Source organism: Talpa europaea (genome assembly GCF_964194135.1).
Source record: "Talpa europaea genome assembly, chromosome: 3".
NCBI classification, from domain to species: Eukaryota; Metazoa; Chordata; class Mammalia; order Eulipotyphla; family Talpidae; genus Talpa; species Talpa europaea.
Window position 1 is genome coordinate 116,776,917 of NC_140069.1, and position 17,946 is coordinate 116,794,862.

General features: G+C 37.7%; 1 protein-coding gene across 1 annotated transcript in view; it reads right to left on the minus strand.

The window, feature by feature from the left end:
* Window positions 1–17,492: 17,492 nt before the first annotated feature.
* ORC5 (origin recognition complex subunit 5) overlaps window positions 17,493–17,946 on the minus strand; it is a gene marked incomplete at both ends in the record, with an annotated part of 55,880 nt that continues 55,426 nt past the window's right edge. The window contains one exon of the mRNA XM_084230519.1: window positions 17,493–17,538. Coding sequence (XP_084086645.1) covers window positions 17,493–17,538 — 46 coding nt within the window. The remainder of the gene's footprint in view (window positions 17,539–17,946) is intronic.

Genomic DNA, 17,946 nt, shown 5'->3' on the forward strand with positions numbered 1-17,946 from the left:
AAAGGAGACATTAACCAAAACAGAGAGACATCCCACTGATTGGGAAAAAATCTTTGCACTCCATTCAACTGATAAGGGACTGATCACAAAGATATACAAAGAACTCACACAACTCAACAAAAACAAAATAAACAATCTAGTCAAGAAATGGGCAGAAGAATTTAAAGGACATTTCGCCAAAGAGGAAATGCAAATGGCCAACAGGCATATGAAAATATGTTCAACATCCCTTATAATCAGGGAAATGCAAATCAAAACCACATTGAGATACCACCTTACACCAGTAAGAATGGTACACATCAAAAAAACAAGCAACAACAAATGTTGGCGAGGGTGTGGTGAAAAAGGAACTCTCCTACATTGCTGGTGGGAGTGCAAACTGGTCCAACCACTATGAAAAGCTGTCTGGAAGTTCCTCAGTCTACTAGAAATGGAGCTTCCATATGACCCGGCAATTCCACTCCTAGGGATATACCCAAGGACACAAAAGCATTGATTCAAAAGACCACCTGTACCCCTATGTTTATTGCAGCACTATTTACAATAGGTAAAACCTGGAAACAACCCACATGCCCAAAAATAGATGACTGGACCAAGAAGATGTGGTATATATACACAATGGAATATTATTCAGCAATCAAAAAAGATAAACTCATGCCTTTCGCAACAATGTGGATGGAACCAGAAGGAATTATGCTCAGTGAAATAAGCCAGAAGGAAAAAGAAAAATATCGGATGGTTTCACTTACAGCAGGAATATAGGGAACCCAAATAGGACATCAGTGTAAAAAAATAATAACAGTACAAAACACAACAAAGCAAAACCAGACAATTATAAATCAGAGATATCCTGCAGGGAAGGAGGAGGGAGAGGGATCAGAGGGAGGGAGGGAGGAGCACGGGGGACTGAGGTGATGGTGCACAGTGCATTGGTGAAGGAAACTCTATGGGGACTACACCAGAGGGAGTGGAGGGAAGCCAAGATTGTTTAAAAATGAACAATGATGTAAAAAAATAAAAAAATTAATAAAAAAATTAGTTTGTGTTTATGTGTACAAATGGAGTTAGGGTCTAGGTTCAGGTTATTTAATAGATTTCCAGAGAACTTTCAAAAGTCTTGCTTGACGCAGGACAATTTTGCATTGTGTGAAACTCTTCTTAGCATTGCACAATGTCTGGTATTCCTAGTCTCCACCCACTAAATGCCAGTAGCACATCCACATATTCACATATTCCCCAAAAGCTCCCCAGTAGTCAGTCATCTTCTTGGAAAACCACAGTGATCAGCCATGACAGAGACTGAGTTTTGTCAGAAGATATTGAGGGGTAGGGGGCTGAGTAGCAGTATAGACCAATGCTGTCCCATAGAACTTTCAATGATGGTGAAAATGTTCTGTCTGCTCTGTCCAAGAAGATAGCCACTAGCCACAGGCAGCTATTGAACACTTGAAATGTGGCCAGTGCAACTTAGGAACTTAACTACAAATTAGCCTAAATTTACTTATCTACAAATTGGCCCATATAGCCAGTGATTGCCAAGTTGAACAAACCTATAGAGTATAAATACTGATTCTTACTAGTCACTTTTTTTTCTCTAGTAGTTATTCCTCCCCTGCTACATTCATAATAATTTCACTTTGTTCTGCTAGTTTATATGCATTTGAAAATCTACCTCTTTGGAAATGTTGAACTTGGGACACTGCACCATTGCCTAGTTTAGGGCTGATCTGTAGTTAGTAGTGGAGCCCTGAATTTCCCATTTGGCTACAGTGTGAATGAGCCCCTTTCACTACCAACATCCAAAACCTCTTACCAAATATCAGACACAGATTGTCTGAATGCAGAAATGCATCTCACCTATAAGCAGAATTACCTGTGGGGTTTAAGTATTCCAGGAATTTTAGGTTTAGAAAACAAAGTTTTAGCACAGTTAGGACTGAGAACAGGAGAAGAAATAATAGGGGAAATGAAGACAGAGTTAAAAGGGTCAGGAAAGGAAGCAGAATTGACGAGAGAACAGCTTAACCAGGAGCACAATGAAGGAAATCTTTAAGAAATGATACATCATCATCAAACCAGCAACAAGTTTATATCACTATAGGAACTGAGAACTGGGTGATGGGATCCAACTTAGGTTAGGCTCCTCTGCCAGCCAGAACCCACCCTCTCTCTTCCTGAAGAAGAAAAGCATTCCTTGCTTCCAGGCTTTGTTCACCCAGGTCCTCCCCTTAAATTCTTACCAGTTATTCAGTGCTCTGGACACGTCTCCACACAATGAACTGTCTCTGTTTTGTTCAGTTGGATAAAATGCCTTCCTGCTCCTCTGCCCTGTGTGTCTCTATCACAAGCACTGACTTCAAGTAGTGAAGGGAATTTTCCCTGACAATCCCCCCATTTGGCATTCCCTCTCCTGAACCCCTCAGCCATTTCCTTGGCAATGACATAACATGGTGTGAGCACACTGGTTACATACTCATTAGACAAAGCTCTGGGCAAGCCATGGCGGGGCCCACTCATCTGTGTATCCCTGCACAATGTTTGGCTAAGGTGAATACTTGATAAACATGGGTGCATGGAGATCTAGGTACTTTTCTCCTTAACGAAGAAAAGCTTCATGCTACATGCATGAAAACAACCTTTCAAAGATGTCCACATCTTATTCACCAAAGCCCATTTGTTGCCATACATGTCAAAAGGGACTTTGCAGATGTGATTAAATTAAGGATCTTGAAATGGGGAGATTATCCTGCATTATATGGGTGAGTCCAATGTAATCATAAGGATCCTTGTAAGAGAGAGAATAGGGAAAGGCAGGGAAGGAGATGTGAGGACAAAAGAGGTCAAAGATAGATTTGAAAGCACTGTGCTGCTAGCTTTGACGATGAAGGAAGATGCTAAAACAAGCAATGCAGGCCGTTTCCAGAATTTGGGAAAGGCAAGGAAACAGATTTTCCTCCAGTCTCCAGAAGAAACTCAGGCTTGCTGACAGATTAATTTTAGCCCATTGAAGCCCAGTTTGGACATATTACCTACGGAACTGTAAATTTATGTTGTTTAAAGTAACTAAATTTGTGGTTGTTACAACCACAAAAGAGAACAAGTACAGGTTTTCCCTGCTATCCAAAAGAAGCGGGTTCTTATGAAAATTTTCACAAACCAAAATGGCATAAAGCAAAAAAGCAATTACAATTATTTTTTGGGGCAACATTTTTGAGTGTTCCCAAACTCAAAAAAGTAACCAGCCAAATAACACATAAAGCCTATTACAACACTAATATATAGTAAAAGCAGAAATGATATACAGTCTGTATAGAAATAATATCTGAACATATGTGTGGTATAGTTTCACTTACCAGAACTGGAAAGACAGGAAACACACTGGAGGGTTGATAGGTAGTGATGATGGTGTTTGGGGTTGTTTCCAGGGAGGTCCAGGAGAATGGGGTATGGAAGAAAGTAGAGGGTCATTTGTTAAAACCTCATTTTCCTCTGAGTCCATCAGGGCAGTGAGGTCACTACACCTTCTTCTATGTCTGCCTGCCTCAGTGTTGAAAGTTGAAACTCATCACCTGCTGTGGCTGATGTTGGAGGCCTGAAATACAACCATATGCTTGACTGCTAGCCTCACACATTTTTCTAGCATACAATTCTTTGTGGGCACTCAAAACATCCTGCACAGCTGATGTAAACCTATGTGCCCTTTCAAAATTAAAGCCACAGTTTTCTGCAATCATTACAGCATTGTAAGCAAAAATCTCACACAAGTGTTTCTTATTCAGTGTCTGGAAAATTTCCCATTTTCAGCATTTGCTATTGCAGTTTCCATTCACATCCTTTCCTCTTGCAATTTTATCAGTTCTTCCTCTGTCAGTTTTTGGTTATGGGATTCCAAAACCTCTTCAACAAATCTTTGTCAACTTCCACCTGATGCTGAGATGCTGAGTGTATGTCCCAGAGAAGAAGCTTGGGGGTTCATTCTTGCTCAGGTGTCAAGGTGCCCCCTGCCTTTCTACCAAGTGATGCAAAGCAAACATGGAAGGCTAGTTCACTTTTCAACTTGTCAGAGAAGCGAAAATCCTCTTTGGATTTCTTTTGGCTAATGAAAAAACTATGAATATAGTTCTTATGTAAAAGTGAGGTGGTGTGAATTGAACTTTCAAAACAGGTTATCTGTACACCTGTTTTGCTCTTCAGCTTTTCCCGGGGGCAGGTGAGCCCCAGAACAGCATCTAGGAAAACAACTTTGCTCTCCTTCATTGCCCTTTGTCAAGGAAACACGTCTATAGTGCAAGCAACCTTCTAGTCCTTCTAAAGTGCCTCCAGATGGACAGAATCTGCCCCCATCCTACCAGCACTACCACCAAGATTAGGGTTTTGCTCAAGGGAGGGACAAAGGCACTGCTTAAGGAAAGCCTACACTTTAGAATGAATAGTTACTACATAAATGTTTACACACTGTGTCCTGAGCCTGGCCAGAGAGGTGGTACCTCTCTAGCAACACAGCATATACCCTGTGGAGGCGCCAGGAAGCAGGAAGTGGAGCTGGCAGTCCCTCAGTGTTACAAGAGTCAAGGAGACCCTCAAAGTTTGAAGTGCTTCCAGCATTCCCTGACCCCCATCACAGTATATCCCTATTGCCTATCCAGTAACTATCTTTCTTACTGGCGTGTATGACTTGTAAGCATAGCCTAAGTCTGCCTTATTTGCCGCTGCATCTGCAGGCCCACATGGTGCCTGATCACAGCAGGTACTGTACAGTATGTGGAATGAATGAATTCATCAGCAGGTATACTGCTTGAAGGAAAGAGCTATCTAGAACCAACATTCTATGGACATCTCAGGAAGGCACATCAATAGTGCCCCTTATCTGGGATGCATCCTTCCAGTCAAAGCAATACGCCTTTCATCCCTTTTTAATTTTTGTGGTTTGACAGTTTATCAGTTAATCATCTTTCCAGTTGACATTCTCTCTTTTGGCATCCATGACCCAAATCTCTCTGTCTGCATTAGCCTTTCTATCTTTTTATTATTCCTCTCTACAGGACCTCAACCATGGTTGGGATTTCAGCCGCCACCCTTAAACCAATGACTTCCAAATCTACCTTTATCTCAATTTCTCCAGAGACATTCAGTATCTTAAAGGTGGCTGATTGTTGCAAGGACAAACCTATCATAGGTCAAATAATCTTGAACCACACAAAGTCATAAATGATAAGACCTAAAATCTTCTGATAAAGTAAAATGATTTTAGGCTTTATCACCAAACAAAGATCAACAAATCACCCTGATTTGTCAAACTAGTCCTTATCTGAGTTGCTTGCTTTAATTCTATCTCATTTAGGCTTCTGTGAATATAAACAACTGTAAACAAGAATCCTCATTTCAAATAAGGAGCCAGAAAGAGTCACCTCTTCACCTGATGGGGAAACAGGTAAATTCTAAAGGAATGGAATTCTCTAAATAAATTACAATAATCATATATCCTCCACACAAAGCTTCACACTCTGCTCTAAGCATAGCCTGCTTGGATAGCTACTCTGCCATTGTATGATGTTAAGGTCTGCTATCTGTTCCCCATCAACCAGCACATATGTTAGCACTACAGTCTTCCAAGGCATCTTACATTCAGCAAATAAATATTTAGGAGAAATTGATTATAAAGATACTGACATCCCTGAATTAATCTAGGACATAGTTAGATGATCCTTATAGTGATTCTAACTTATTTTACATTCTATTATGGGTGTCCCCATCTTTATTTTTAAATGCTTGTATTGGTTGTTATTTATGTTGGTGATTTTCCACCTATATTTACTTTTTTCTCCTATTTATAATTTAATTTTACTGCTACTGACACTCATCTACAACCACAATGATTATCACTTGTCAGTAACTTACTTTTTATCTCATACATAGAACATGTTAGACAAACCTAGTTTGCCCACCCATGAGTTCTAATTTAAGCCTCAGCCTTCTCTGAGAACTTCTCAACCTTCAGTATGTGGCTAATTGTCCTTTTATGGGCTTAATATCTTAATCACTATACTTTTAGAGGTATTACTTTATAAGAACTAGTTTGGGAAGACTTTATTCAGGTGATTTTTTTTAATTAAGAACATCAGATTCTCCTTGCTTGTTAAATTTGTGAATTTACAGATACAAGGTTAGGATGTTCAGAAAATAATTCTCAAACCCTTGCTGTGTCCACTATTGTCTCATAAGTCATAGATTTTTAAAGTAACATTATGCTCCATGCATTTTCTTCCTTTCACTGTCAGCACGCACTTAAAACAGCCAGAATTCCATGATGACTGAACCCCATGGGGTCTCCAGTGGCTGTTCCTGACTTACAAGAAAACTGAAAACCCAGCCAAGATTGATTGTGGGGGTCATGAGCTTCAACAGCAGCATCCTTACCTTGACCCAGGAGCATTTCCAGTGGGACAGGAGACAGGCTTGGCCTAAACCTGTCAGCAATATCAGTCACTTCCCCTACATGTCTTGATTGTACTTCCTCTCTGAGCAAATCAAGAGCAAGGCCTCAAATGACAAATATTTTGGGGCCCTTAGGAATACATCATAAAGCAAATCTACTGATTCTACATTTGCCATCAGTAAACTAAGAGCCCTAAAATTGATGCTTGTGGTATCTATAGTAACACTAACTAGGATGTCAAGGTTTATCTCAAGGACTAAACCATAATATGCGCAGCTCCTAAAAATACAGTATGGAATACACATTGGTCAACCTAGCCTCACCAAAATTGTAGCCATGATATAGTGGGGGTACAACATGGCTGGGATTTGAAATCTGGCCTTACATCTTACTTAGCTGTTCCTCTGTGCCCTCATTTATGAAAAGGAAAAATAATCTCTTCCTGAAAGATTTTCAAACATGTAGCATAATTTTTAGAAGTGGGGTAGTTAAATCTAGGGTTTTTTATTTCCCTCTTTTTACTTTTTAAAAAAAATATATTTTTTAAAATTTCATTTTATTTTTAGCACTAAACCAGTAATACTCAGATTCACAGAAGAGTTTACATTTGATCTAGAACAGAGAATCCGTCCATGCTAGTTTTGAGGTTTTTCTTTTGGGGGTATAACTAAAAACAAATAGTGACATGCATAAATTATCTAATTCTGAAATGTACAGTTCAATTGAATTTTTGTATACATCAGTGTAACATCCAGATCTAGATATATTTCCATCACTCCAGAGCTCTCTCATATACTAATTAATAACACCATACCACATTTTTAGGTAACCATTATTCACATCACTGTGGATTAGTTGTTCTATCTATGGCTTATCTCACTCAACACAGTGTATATGACATTTATCCATGCTATTATGAGTAACAGTGATTCACTATATGCATGTATAATTTTTAAATTCTATAGATCAATATTTGGTTGTTTTATGAATGAAGCCATATGAACATTCCTGTATATGACATTTGTGGAGAAACACACAATTTTTTTTTTATTTTTTTTTTAATAGAGGCATGCTTTATTTATTTATTTATTTATTCATTCATTTGTTTGTTTTGTTTATACATGCACTGGGTACAGTCAGAAGCGCGGGAGGGCGAGAGAATTCACCAGAGCCAGAGCGGGGAGCAGAGCAGGCAGAAGGACCGAAGTACACTGCCAGGGGAGCAGCGGGCGGCAGGAGAGGTCTGCGCGCCATGTGGGACCCTCCTCCAGTGGCCGGGGAGCAGCCGGGGATCGAACCGGCGCTGCAGAGGCTGCTCGGCGCTGCAGAGACTGCTGGCAGCTTCGCAACCCAGCGCTCAACCGCTGCGCCACCGGGGAGGCCCCACACAAATGTTTTTGATAGATATTTAAACACTCTCATAACTTTAAAGCATTTAACCCAATGTTTCCCTAACATAGGTTTACCACTATCCAACTAGCAATGTATGGAAGCTGTAGTTACTCCATATCCTTACTCCACTGAGCATTTAATTTTAGTCATTCTGAAAGGTATATAGTATAATCTCATGGTTTTGATAAAAATGCTGAGTGTCTTTTCATATATTATTCATTTAGAAATTCTTTTTAATGCAGTATCTCAAACTTTTTACTATTTAAAAAAAAATCAGGTAACGTTTTTATTATCAATTGTAAGCACTATATATTCTAGATACTTTTTCTGATATACATAACACATAATTATTTTTCAGTCTGTAGCTTATTTTTTCTCTCCTTAATGGTATCTTTTGATAAATAAGAATTCCTAAATTTAATTGTCACTAATTTATTATTTTCCTTTATGGTTAGTACTCATGGGAAGAAAATTTATTACCAAACACTTTTCCCCCATTATTCCCCTAAAATCTTTTTTTTATCTTTCTTATTTTGTTTTATGATAGATCCAGAATTAATTTTTGCATGTAATGTGAGAGGGATTAAAGTTTATTCCAGTTTCTTTTGAAGAAAAAATTTTCCAACCATTATTATACAGGATTTTCTTACCTTGTCTTTATTCATTAAAATCCTTTGCAACCAAATTATTCCCTCTCTAGTACTTAACAACTGATTTGTTTTCAGCCCTCATAGCTTTGTCTTCTTCTAAGTGCCACATAAATGGAACCACAAAACCCAAGTCCAGCTTTTTCCCACTTAGCATAATGAATGTATTTGTTTCATCCATGTTGTTTTATATATTGGTAATTTGTTGCTTTTATGGCTTTGTAGTGTTCCATTGTATGAATATACCACAATTTGCTTATCCATTTACCAGTAGGTGGATAGTTTCCAGATTTTTGCTATTATGATTAAAACGACTATAAACATTCAAGCAGTTTGTTTTTTGATAGAAATAGTTTTCATTTCTCTTGGATAAAACCTTAGGAGAATGGTTAGGTTGTGCAATTAAGTGTTGTGTGATAAGTACATGTCTAAATTTTTGAGAAACTGACAAACTTTTTAAATGGCTGTAACATCTGACATTCCCACCATCTACAACATAATCCTAACCAGCACTTATCTTTTCAGTTAGTTGTTTGGTATCTCTAGCTAATTTGTGTGGAGTAGAATCTTACTGTGGTTTTAATTTGCATTTTCTACTGACTAGTGAATTATCTTTCATGTGTTTATCTTCCATCTGTATCTTTGTTGATGAGATGTCAAATTTTTAGTTAGCTGTTTATTATTGAGTTATGTGAGTTTTTTAAATATTCTAGATACCAGTTCTATGCATTTTGCCAATATGATTTCCTAGTCTATGGCTTGTCTTCTTGTTTTCTTAAGTGTCCTTTGGAAAAAAAAAAATTTTAATTTTGATGATTAATTTATCATTTTTCTTTATATGGTTTTTCACTTTTGTTTTCTTATAAATCTTTGCCCAAAATCATAAAAATTTTCTTATATGTCTTTTGAAAGTCTTAGTTTTCAGTTTTAAATTTATAATACACTTTTGAGTTATATTTTACATATGTGTCAAGGTTCTTTTTCCTTCCTGCCATATTGATGTCCCCTTGTTTCAGCATGATCAATTGAAAATACTATCCTTTCATCACTGAATTAGCTTGCCACCTTTGTTAAGTATTAATTCAGCCCCCCCTTTCATTCTTTACTCCTCCCCCCGAATAAGGTGATGTTTGACAAAGATGCTAAGATAAATCAGTGGAGTATATTTAATAGGAATGTTAAGAATAGATATTCTGACTTAGATCTAATATTAGGGGAAAGCATTAACTCTTTCAACAGTTAGCTGTAGGTTTTTTATAGATGCCCTTTATAAGGTAGAAAAAGTTCTCAAATAACTCTAAAAAAAAAAAAGAAAAAGTTCTCTTTAATTCCTTGTTTGCATAAAGGTGTTTTTGTTTAAATCATGAGTAAATGCTGGATTTTGCCAAATGATTTTCTGCCTATATAAAAGTAGTCATGTGGTTTTCTTCTTTAATCTGTTGACACTGACTTTGGGTTTTGAATATTAAATCAGTCTTGCATTCCTTGGTCAAAAACCCTGGAGCCATCCACGATCCCTTTTCCACAATGGACAGCCAATTAATTAGCAAGTCCTGCAGTCATTTCTAATTATATCCAAATCTGACAATTTCTCACCACCTCCATTGTTAACACCCTTACCTGAGCCACCATTATCTCCCACTTGGATTAATTTAATAGCCTTCTAATTGCCCTTCCTGGTTCTGCTCTACTCTCAATTATAGCATTCAGTGGTCCTTTTCAGTAAGGCAGGTCATGTGACTCCTCTGCTCATAGTTCTCTGCATCTCACAAAGAATAAGTAGCAAGACCCATGCCCTGCAAGTTCACACATGACCTGGCCTCATTGCCTTTCTGGTCCCAACTCTTCACAATTGCTTTTGCTTCCTTTGCACCAACCACACTGACCTCCTTGCAGCTGGGGATCCTATGCTTTCAAAGAGATACTTGGTAGGGGTAGGACAATTAGCAGTCTGCCACATCAATCCAGGTTTTAAAATAACAAAGTAATTCTATGTGCATTTTTCATAATAGTATTATTTTCAGCCTATAATGTTCTGTGTGGTGATTTAATGCATGTTTGCAAATTCTTTGAAACTCCTATCAAGAGATGGTTTTAATTCTTTTCTCTTTAAATATAAGCAGGCCATAAGCACTCCCTCAACAAACAGAAAGACACAAAAGTGATGCTATGTAACTTCAGACTGAGGTTAGATTAGAAAAGGTCACAGGTCATGCAGTATGTACTGGTTACTGTTGGGATGCTGGCTTTCCGAACAGTCACCACACCATGAACAAGTGGAGAAAGCACATGGAGAGGTCACTGTACACTACAGGTGCTCCAGGTGAGCCATCAGCCAGCATCAGCTTCCAGATAGGCATGAGCCAGCCTTCTTATTAATCTAACTCCAGTCTCAAGATCGGTGCCTCAGGAGACAGAGCCTGGAGCCAAGTCCTGACCAGATTCATGATAAGCAGTGTAAATAGGCAATTGTACCAAAAGAGAAATGTCAAAAGAGAACTGGCATTTTATATGTCTTTCAGATACTACTTTTCATTATGTTAATGTCATTTCACATTTCAACAACTTGAAAATAAATTTTTTTTTTAAAAAACTATCACTACAAATACTTTTGCAGAACTCCAACCTTAAATTTCCTATCAATCATATAACAGGCTGCTATGATCGCCATTTGCCTGAGCAGCTTTTTCTCAACATAAAAGAAACGATTTAACTTTTTAAGTTACAAGAAAATATAGTTAACTACAAATAAGGATACCAAGCCTTTTACACACAGAGGCTATCTCTGAATGTTGCTAAGTGGTAAATTTTACTTCTTCACAATTGCCCCCAATTTCTACAGTATTCCTTTCACAATAAAAGGTCCTTTAATAATCTATAATAGCAACATTAAAAAAATGCTCTAAAGTGTTTTCTCTTTGGGAAATGGGGGAGGGAGGTCTTTCTAATACTCTGTTTCTTGTTTCTTTTCAGTTTCATTATAAAAGAAATTCAGGCAGCAAATCCATGTTTCAGGGAACTGCAGACAGGATCCTCTTCTCTTCAAAGTTCAAAATTTTATTTTACCCATGCTGGGGAGTTTTGTCATCACCCTCCTAGTAATTTAAGAAAATTTCTTTTTTATTGTTATATGTTTTATTTTTCCCATGTAACTTTTAGTTAGAAAATCACAATAAAAATTATTTCAATCTCCTTAATTTCTCCATAGGTTATTTCAGCTTAAGTTTATAATTTTACATTCAAAGGCATTTGTAGAGCTGTCTATTTCATCCCTTCTCAAGCCATGTGACTCTTTCCCATGTCTTTCCACCCTCTTGATGGCTAGGGCTTTACTTAGTCAAAATTTTTCAATTTAAAAAAGAAAGACTGATGTAGGAAACAGCAGTGGTTTCTACTTCAGTATCTTTTCACATGGATGTTTATAGGGCTAGTGCATCTCAGTTTCTCTAAGGCTCAGTTCTAGCTAGATGAGTCCCATGAACTAGGATAGCTAAATGTTCTCATCCAAAACGAACCTAAAGAGGGTTCAGAAATTCCAGGACACACCTGAGCCAGAGCAATGCCTCTAGTATTATGAAAGTCAGTCCAAAGTGATGAAACTATGTGTTTGGATCCAACATTCTCCACAGAATTAAGACTCTGTGGATTTTGGTTTTTCCTTCTAGGACCTAGGACCTCCTTCTTATACTGAAGAGAATGGGGTTTATACAAACGTGGGTAATTGTTATTTGAGATAATAAAATCAACTTGTAGTTCTGTGCTGAGTTGAAAACAATAATTATGACTAACTTCTATATATTTTCTTTAACTCATTTCAAGCCGGTTTCTCCCTCACCATTTCAAGGACACTACTTAAAGGTCATGAGATCTCCAACTCACGAAAAGTAGCTACCTCTATTCTTATGACTCCTACATTTATACTTTGTAGTAACTGATATCCAACCTAGATCCAACTATTTTATATTTCCACTTGGATTTCTTACAAGCACATCAAAGATAACATGTCCAAAATTGAACTCATGGTCTTTCTCACCCCACAGATCTAAGTCTTCCTCCAGAATTTCCTATCTCAAGGAATGGCTCTACCAATGCCATTCCAAATCAAAAGTATGTTTCCTTTGTCCACTGCAATGCCTGGCACATAGCTGGTACTTAGCATTTGTAAAATGAATACTGATATTTTTATGGAAACTGTTATTAAGTCAGACTCTCAGTTTCTTCAAAGACCATGGAAATTGATTATGGTTTCTCCAAAACCCAAGCAAATCTTTACTGCCTCTAAAATGCAGGCTCTTTCCATCATGCCAAAGCTATCACTATTTACTCAAACAGTTGAATGCTTTCTAAAATTCCCATCATTACTGTGCATCAACATGCAGTTAAATGAATGAATTGATTATAATTTTCTCTGCTCTACCAAATTTCTACTTCTCATACTGTGCTTCATGAATGTGTCACTGCTGGAAAATGAACACTAACTGTGTATTCAGTGCATTTAACGGCAAATTTGAGTGAAATGTTGATATCTTGATAGGAAAGATTTCTCTGAGCTCTACTAAGCATTTTTGAAAGCAAATTTTGTGAGCAGACTGAAATTACATGCAAAATTATCTAAACTATTCATATATGATAGGCAGTCACACTTTTAGCAGATGAAGCTTTCAAAATGTGAGGATGAAGCTGAATAATATCAATCTCTAGTCTAATTACCTCCAATCCAAGTTCTTGCTCATAGCTAAAGGCATAAAATGCAAATGAGTATGGCACACAATAGTGTGAGACTTCAGGTAGCAATGGAGGACACTATTACAGCCCTAACTACACAGGGAAGTTGCTGTGTTTAGTCTATTTTACAGGATTTATTGAGTACTTAATGAGATAGGGATACATCCTGGGCTTGTTCCATTACTTAGCCTTTTTTTTTTTTTGGTATAGTCTGAGCAGAATGGTACATACTTGGGAGGGATTAAGCAGGTTCCTTCTTTCTATCTCAGCTTTTCATGCTCCAGATCACCTTAATTACATTAGATTGAGATAATACCATTAATTGTTCAGACAACACACCTTGAGAGTAAACAATGTAATTCCTCAGTCATTTGTTCTTTGATCTAATCATTCTCAGCTCAAGCTTTTCACTCTTCAACAAGATCCTGAAAAATAAGTAATGGAACCTGAATGTGGATTAAAACCTAGTAGATAATCCTTCAATTTTAAAAATAAAAATCCAAAGTATTTCTTAAATTTATTTGAGTAATTCTAAAATTTTAACCAAAAAATTTTTCCTAGGTATGGGTAAAAGTACCTCTTGTCAATTAGAATGTTGCCATATTCCCCACTTATCTCCTTTGTGGGTCACAAATATTTGATGCTAATAACAAAAGCCACATTTATTCAGCACTTATTATGTGCCTATAAATGTGCCACTAAACCCTTAAATCAGGGTTTCTCAACCTTGGCATTATTGACATTTGGACCTGATTAATTTTGTTGTGGGACACTCACTTAGGATGTTTACCACCATCCCAGGGTTCTACCTTCCCCACCCAGCAACTAAGTGTGATAACCAAAATATCTTCAGAAATTGCGAAATGTTCCCTTGAGAGCAAAACTGCTCTTAGTTGAAAACTACTGCCTTAGAGATATCTATATTATTTAATCCTTTAAACAATTTCATGAAGTAAATTCTACTCTCCACTATGCAGACAAGAAAACATTTACAGAGAGAGTCAATAAGATGTCCAAAGTCGGGCCTCCCCAGTAGCGCAGCGGTTGAGCGCTGGGTTGCGAAGCTGCCCGCAGCCTCTAGAGCACCAGTTCGATCCCGGCTACTCCCCGGCCACCGGACGAGGGTCCCACATGGCGCGCAGACCTCTCCTGCCGCCCGCTGCTCCCCTCAGCAGTGTACTTCGGTCCTTCTGCCTGCTCTGCTCCCCGCTCTGGCTCTGGTGAATTCTCTCACCCTCCCGCGCTTCTGACTGTACCCAGTACTTTTATAAATAAATAAATAAATCTTTAAAAAAAAAAATGTCCAAAGTCACACAGCTTGTAGAGATAAAGCTGGTATTTGATCCAACGTAGTCTGACTCTACAGCCCCAATTCTTTAACTAATGCACTATGTAGACTTCACCCCTTTCTGACATTAGGGCTTAATGAGAAAAGGCTTGTTGTCAGAATCCCTTCCAGAGTTTTTGAAAAGGAATAGTTTCAGCAATGAAGACTGATTCAGGAATGGAAACTGACTTGAAAGTAACAGGGAAGAAGGAAGGTCTCCAAATGTGTATACCTGGATCATGGCAATTTAAAGTCATTGTTTAAATGAAGGAGCATGCATATATGACAAATCTTAAGACCCACAGCTTGGTAACTTTGTTCTTCTATCACCTAAATCATTTTTAGATCTAAGTAGAATAGAAGCTAAGCATACTTGAAGCACTTCCTCTCTGTATGGAAATAACTGACCCAGCAGCCAGCGTAATCTTCATCATTAGATTCCCTCCTGTAATTGGAGATTTATTATCTTCCAATTAGATAATTCATTCACAGATGACCCTTGTTAAAATGCTAATATCTATATTAAACTCTGTTAGTAGTCATATAAATAAATTAATCAAATTAGTGAGTCACTTAGCATGTCATTAAAAAGTAAATTACAAAACAGGAAAGTTCTAATGCCCTGTCAGGGGCAGAGAAAAATCCAGTTATAAGATATTTGCAGGGAAGCCACAAGTGTGGCTGTTAGGTATTGTGGACTATACGGGATAGGCAATTTGCTGAGCAGGGGACAGGTGGCCAGTGGTGAAGAGGCACGGAAAGTTACTTACAGGAAACTGCCCTTTTCTGTCCTTTCCATTTCCCCATTTCACAGTCTCTTCCCTCCCTGGTATTCTGGGAATTGGTCCTACAATACAGAATGCAGATTGGTTCTAGCCTATCCAAGAAGGTTGCAAAATTCTGCCATTTTATAGCAAATTCTGAGGGCTAAATACTTTCCCCAAGTGGCATCGCTCCTCCCTAAATCAGATACCCAGACTGCTTTCTAGTTTAATGATAAATGGAGTTTTATGTGCAGGAAATCTAAGTCTGAATTCACAATGCACATGGCTCCAAACATCTTGTGGAATACAAAATTTCACTGTCTTCTTTGGAACAAAAGACACAGGGTTCGGATGCACTATTGCTTATTGTGGATGTCACCCTTTGGGCAAGAAAGTCTTTCCATGCTGTCTTATGCAGGGAGACAGACAAAAGAGAAATCCACTCTATCTCCTCCTATTTATTATCTCTAAATAAGTATGAGTAGATAACTACTTGTTCCCTTTGAATCGATAGTAAATGACTATGTAAAAAGGCTTCCTAAGAGTGCCAATTGCGAGAATTTTTCTTCAAAAAAGGACTGAAGGAATAAAATGCTACTGAAACTTAAACTAGGTTGTGTCATTAAGCACTTTAAATCTGCTCAAAACAATTTTCAACCATTCAACGGTTAACAGAAGGTTTCTTTCTTCAAAATATTAACGGTCAAGAAATCAGACCTAAGGTTCATAATTGACATAACATGAAAAAAATTTATTGTGGAACTCTTAAGGGTCAATTATTTTAAAGAAGAAAAGAAAACCATCATAGAGATAAAAAGCTAGACTGGATGATTAATTTCAAGAGTGACCAGATAAACCTTACACAAGCACACTATAGTTACCAAGAAGGCTTAGAGATGGAAGATTGGCCTATATAGTTGATAAAGCTACCTTATCTTTTGAGAAAATTATGGTTAAAAGATAAGCATTATACAAGCTTGGATTTAAAAAAAAAAACTTCAGTTGGAAATTTAATCTTAGGTTGTGCTGCCCGGCTCCCGAAGCAGCTGGGTGCGGGCCGACGCCGGCGGGATGGCGGGCGGAGGAGGGGGCCGTGGCTGTGTGCGTGCAGGTGTGGCTGCTCAACAGCACAGAAGAAGCCCTTGGAGAAGAGACCCAAGTTTACTGGAAAACTGACAATAATGCTATTTATCAAGTTGATGGGAGTAAATCCTTCAAGTTTGATCGTGTCTTTCATAGTAATGAAACTAATAAAAACGTGTATGAAGAAATAGCAGTACCGATCATAGACTCTGCTATCCAAGGCTACAATGGTACTATCTTTGCCTATGGGCAGACTGCTTCAGGAAAAACTTACACTATGATGGGGTCAAAAGAATATTTGGGTGTAATACCCAGGGTGATTCATGACATTTTCCAAAAAATTAAGAAGTTTCCTGATAGGGAATTTCTCTTACGTGTGTCTTACATGGAGATCTACAATGAGACCATCATAGACTTCTCTGTGACACGCAAAAAATGAAGCCTTTAATAATTCGGGAAGACTTCAATGTAAGAGTTTAGGGGCTCCCAAAATAGACACACATACTGGTGTTATTGCTCTTCAACATTAACCTGGAATTTCTATATTTTTTTAAAATGTCTTCTCTTTCTATTTGTTTTTCGTTTTCTTAAGTATTTATAAAGGTCATCTTTCAAACAATAAAAAAAAAAAAACTTCAATATTATTTTACATCTATCATCTTTTAAAACTGTGGCCTTAGGAAAGTCTGACTTGGCAAACAACTGTATGGATCCTGTGGAGAGGAAGTGAAAAGACTGGACTTATATACAAGGGCTGCTGGCATGTTCAAAGCGCAGGGGATAGTTCACAGAGCAAAATGTAGTCCTAAGTAAATGGGTTTCAGGCAATTTCAGTGTTAAGATAACATCATTAAGAGTAGAACAGATTGTGCTCAAACCCTGCTGTTTATAATTAACACGTTGCTTCCAAATACTCCAGGGTCCCTGGTAAATAGTCTTCTGCTCACATCCACCCAGACCAATCAGAGCATTTTCATCAGGTTCCATGCTGGGCCAGCACCTGTCTGGACAAATCCAATAGAGCCAAAGAACTCCTTTCCCTGGCCAGCTAAGTAGTTGGATGAACACAGCTTGGCTTAGTCATTGTCACAGTGTCCATATGGCTTTGAAGCTTGTTTTCACAAGAAATCATACAAGTATTTTATTATGTCAAAGTTCACCGTCCTATAAACAAAAACAAATAATAATATGTTAGCATCCTCACCCCCTAGACTGCTCAGTTTTGTATGTATGATCCTGGAAAGCACAAGCAAAATTCACAACTAATGCTAACAAATGATAAAATGCTATCAAAAGCACCAAGATGGGACTGCTATTTTTTTTTTTAATGTCACTAGGAAAAGAGTTTCTTTGAAAAGTTTCTTCCCCCCACCAATACATGGTTTGTTTTTCTAAAAACAAGGAAACAAAGTTAGAATTATTCAACATTCTGTTTTTCAATTAAACTAAGAAAGTTTGAATTTCATCTGCAAGCTATTTTTTTGGTCTAATAACCAGAATAAAGTAATTAGAGATGCAAAAGTATTTAAATCTTCTCTGCTTTTGAACATTGTTTATCTTTCAAAACACCTG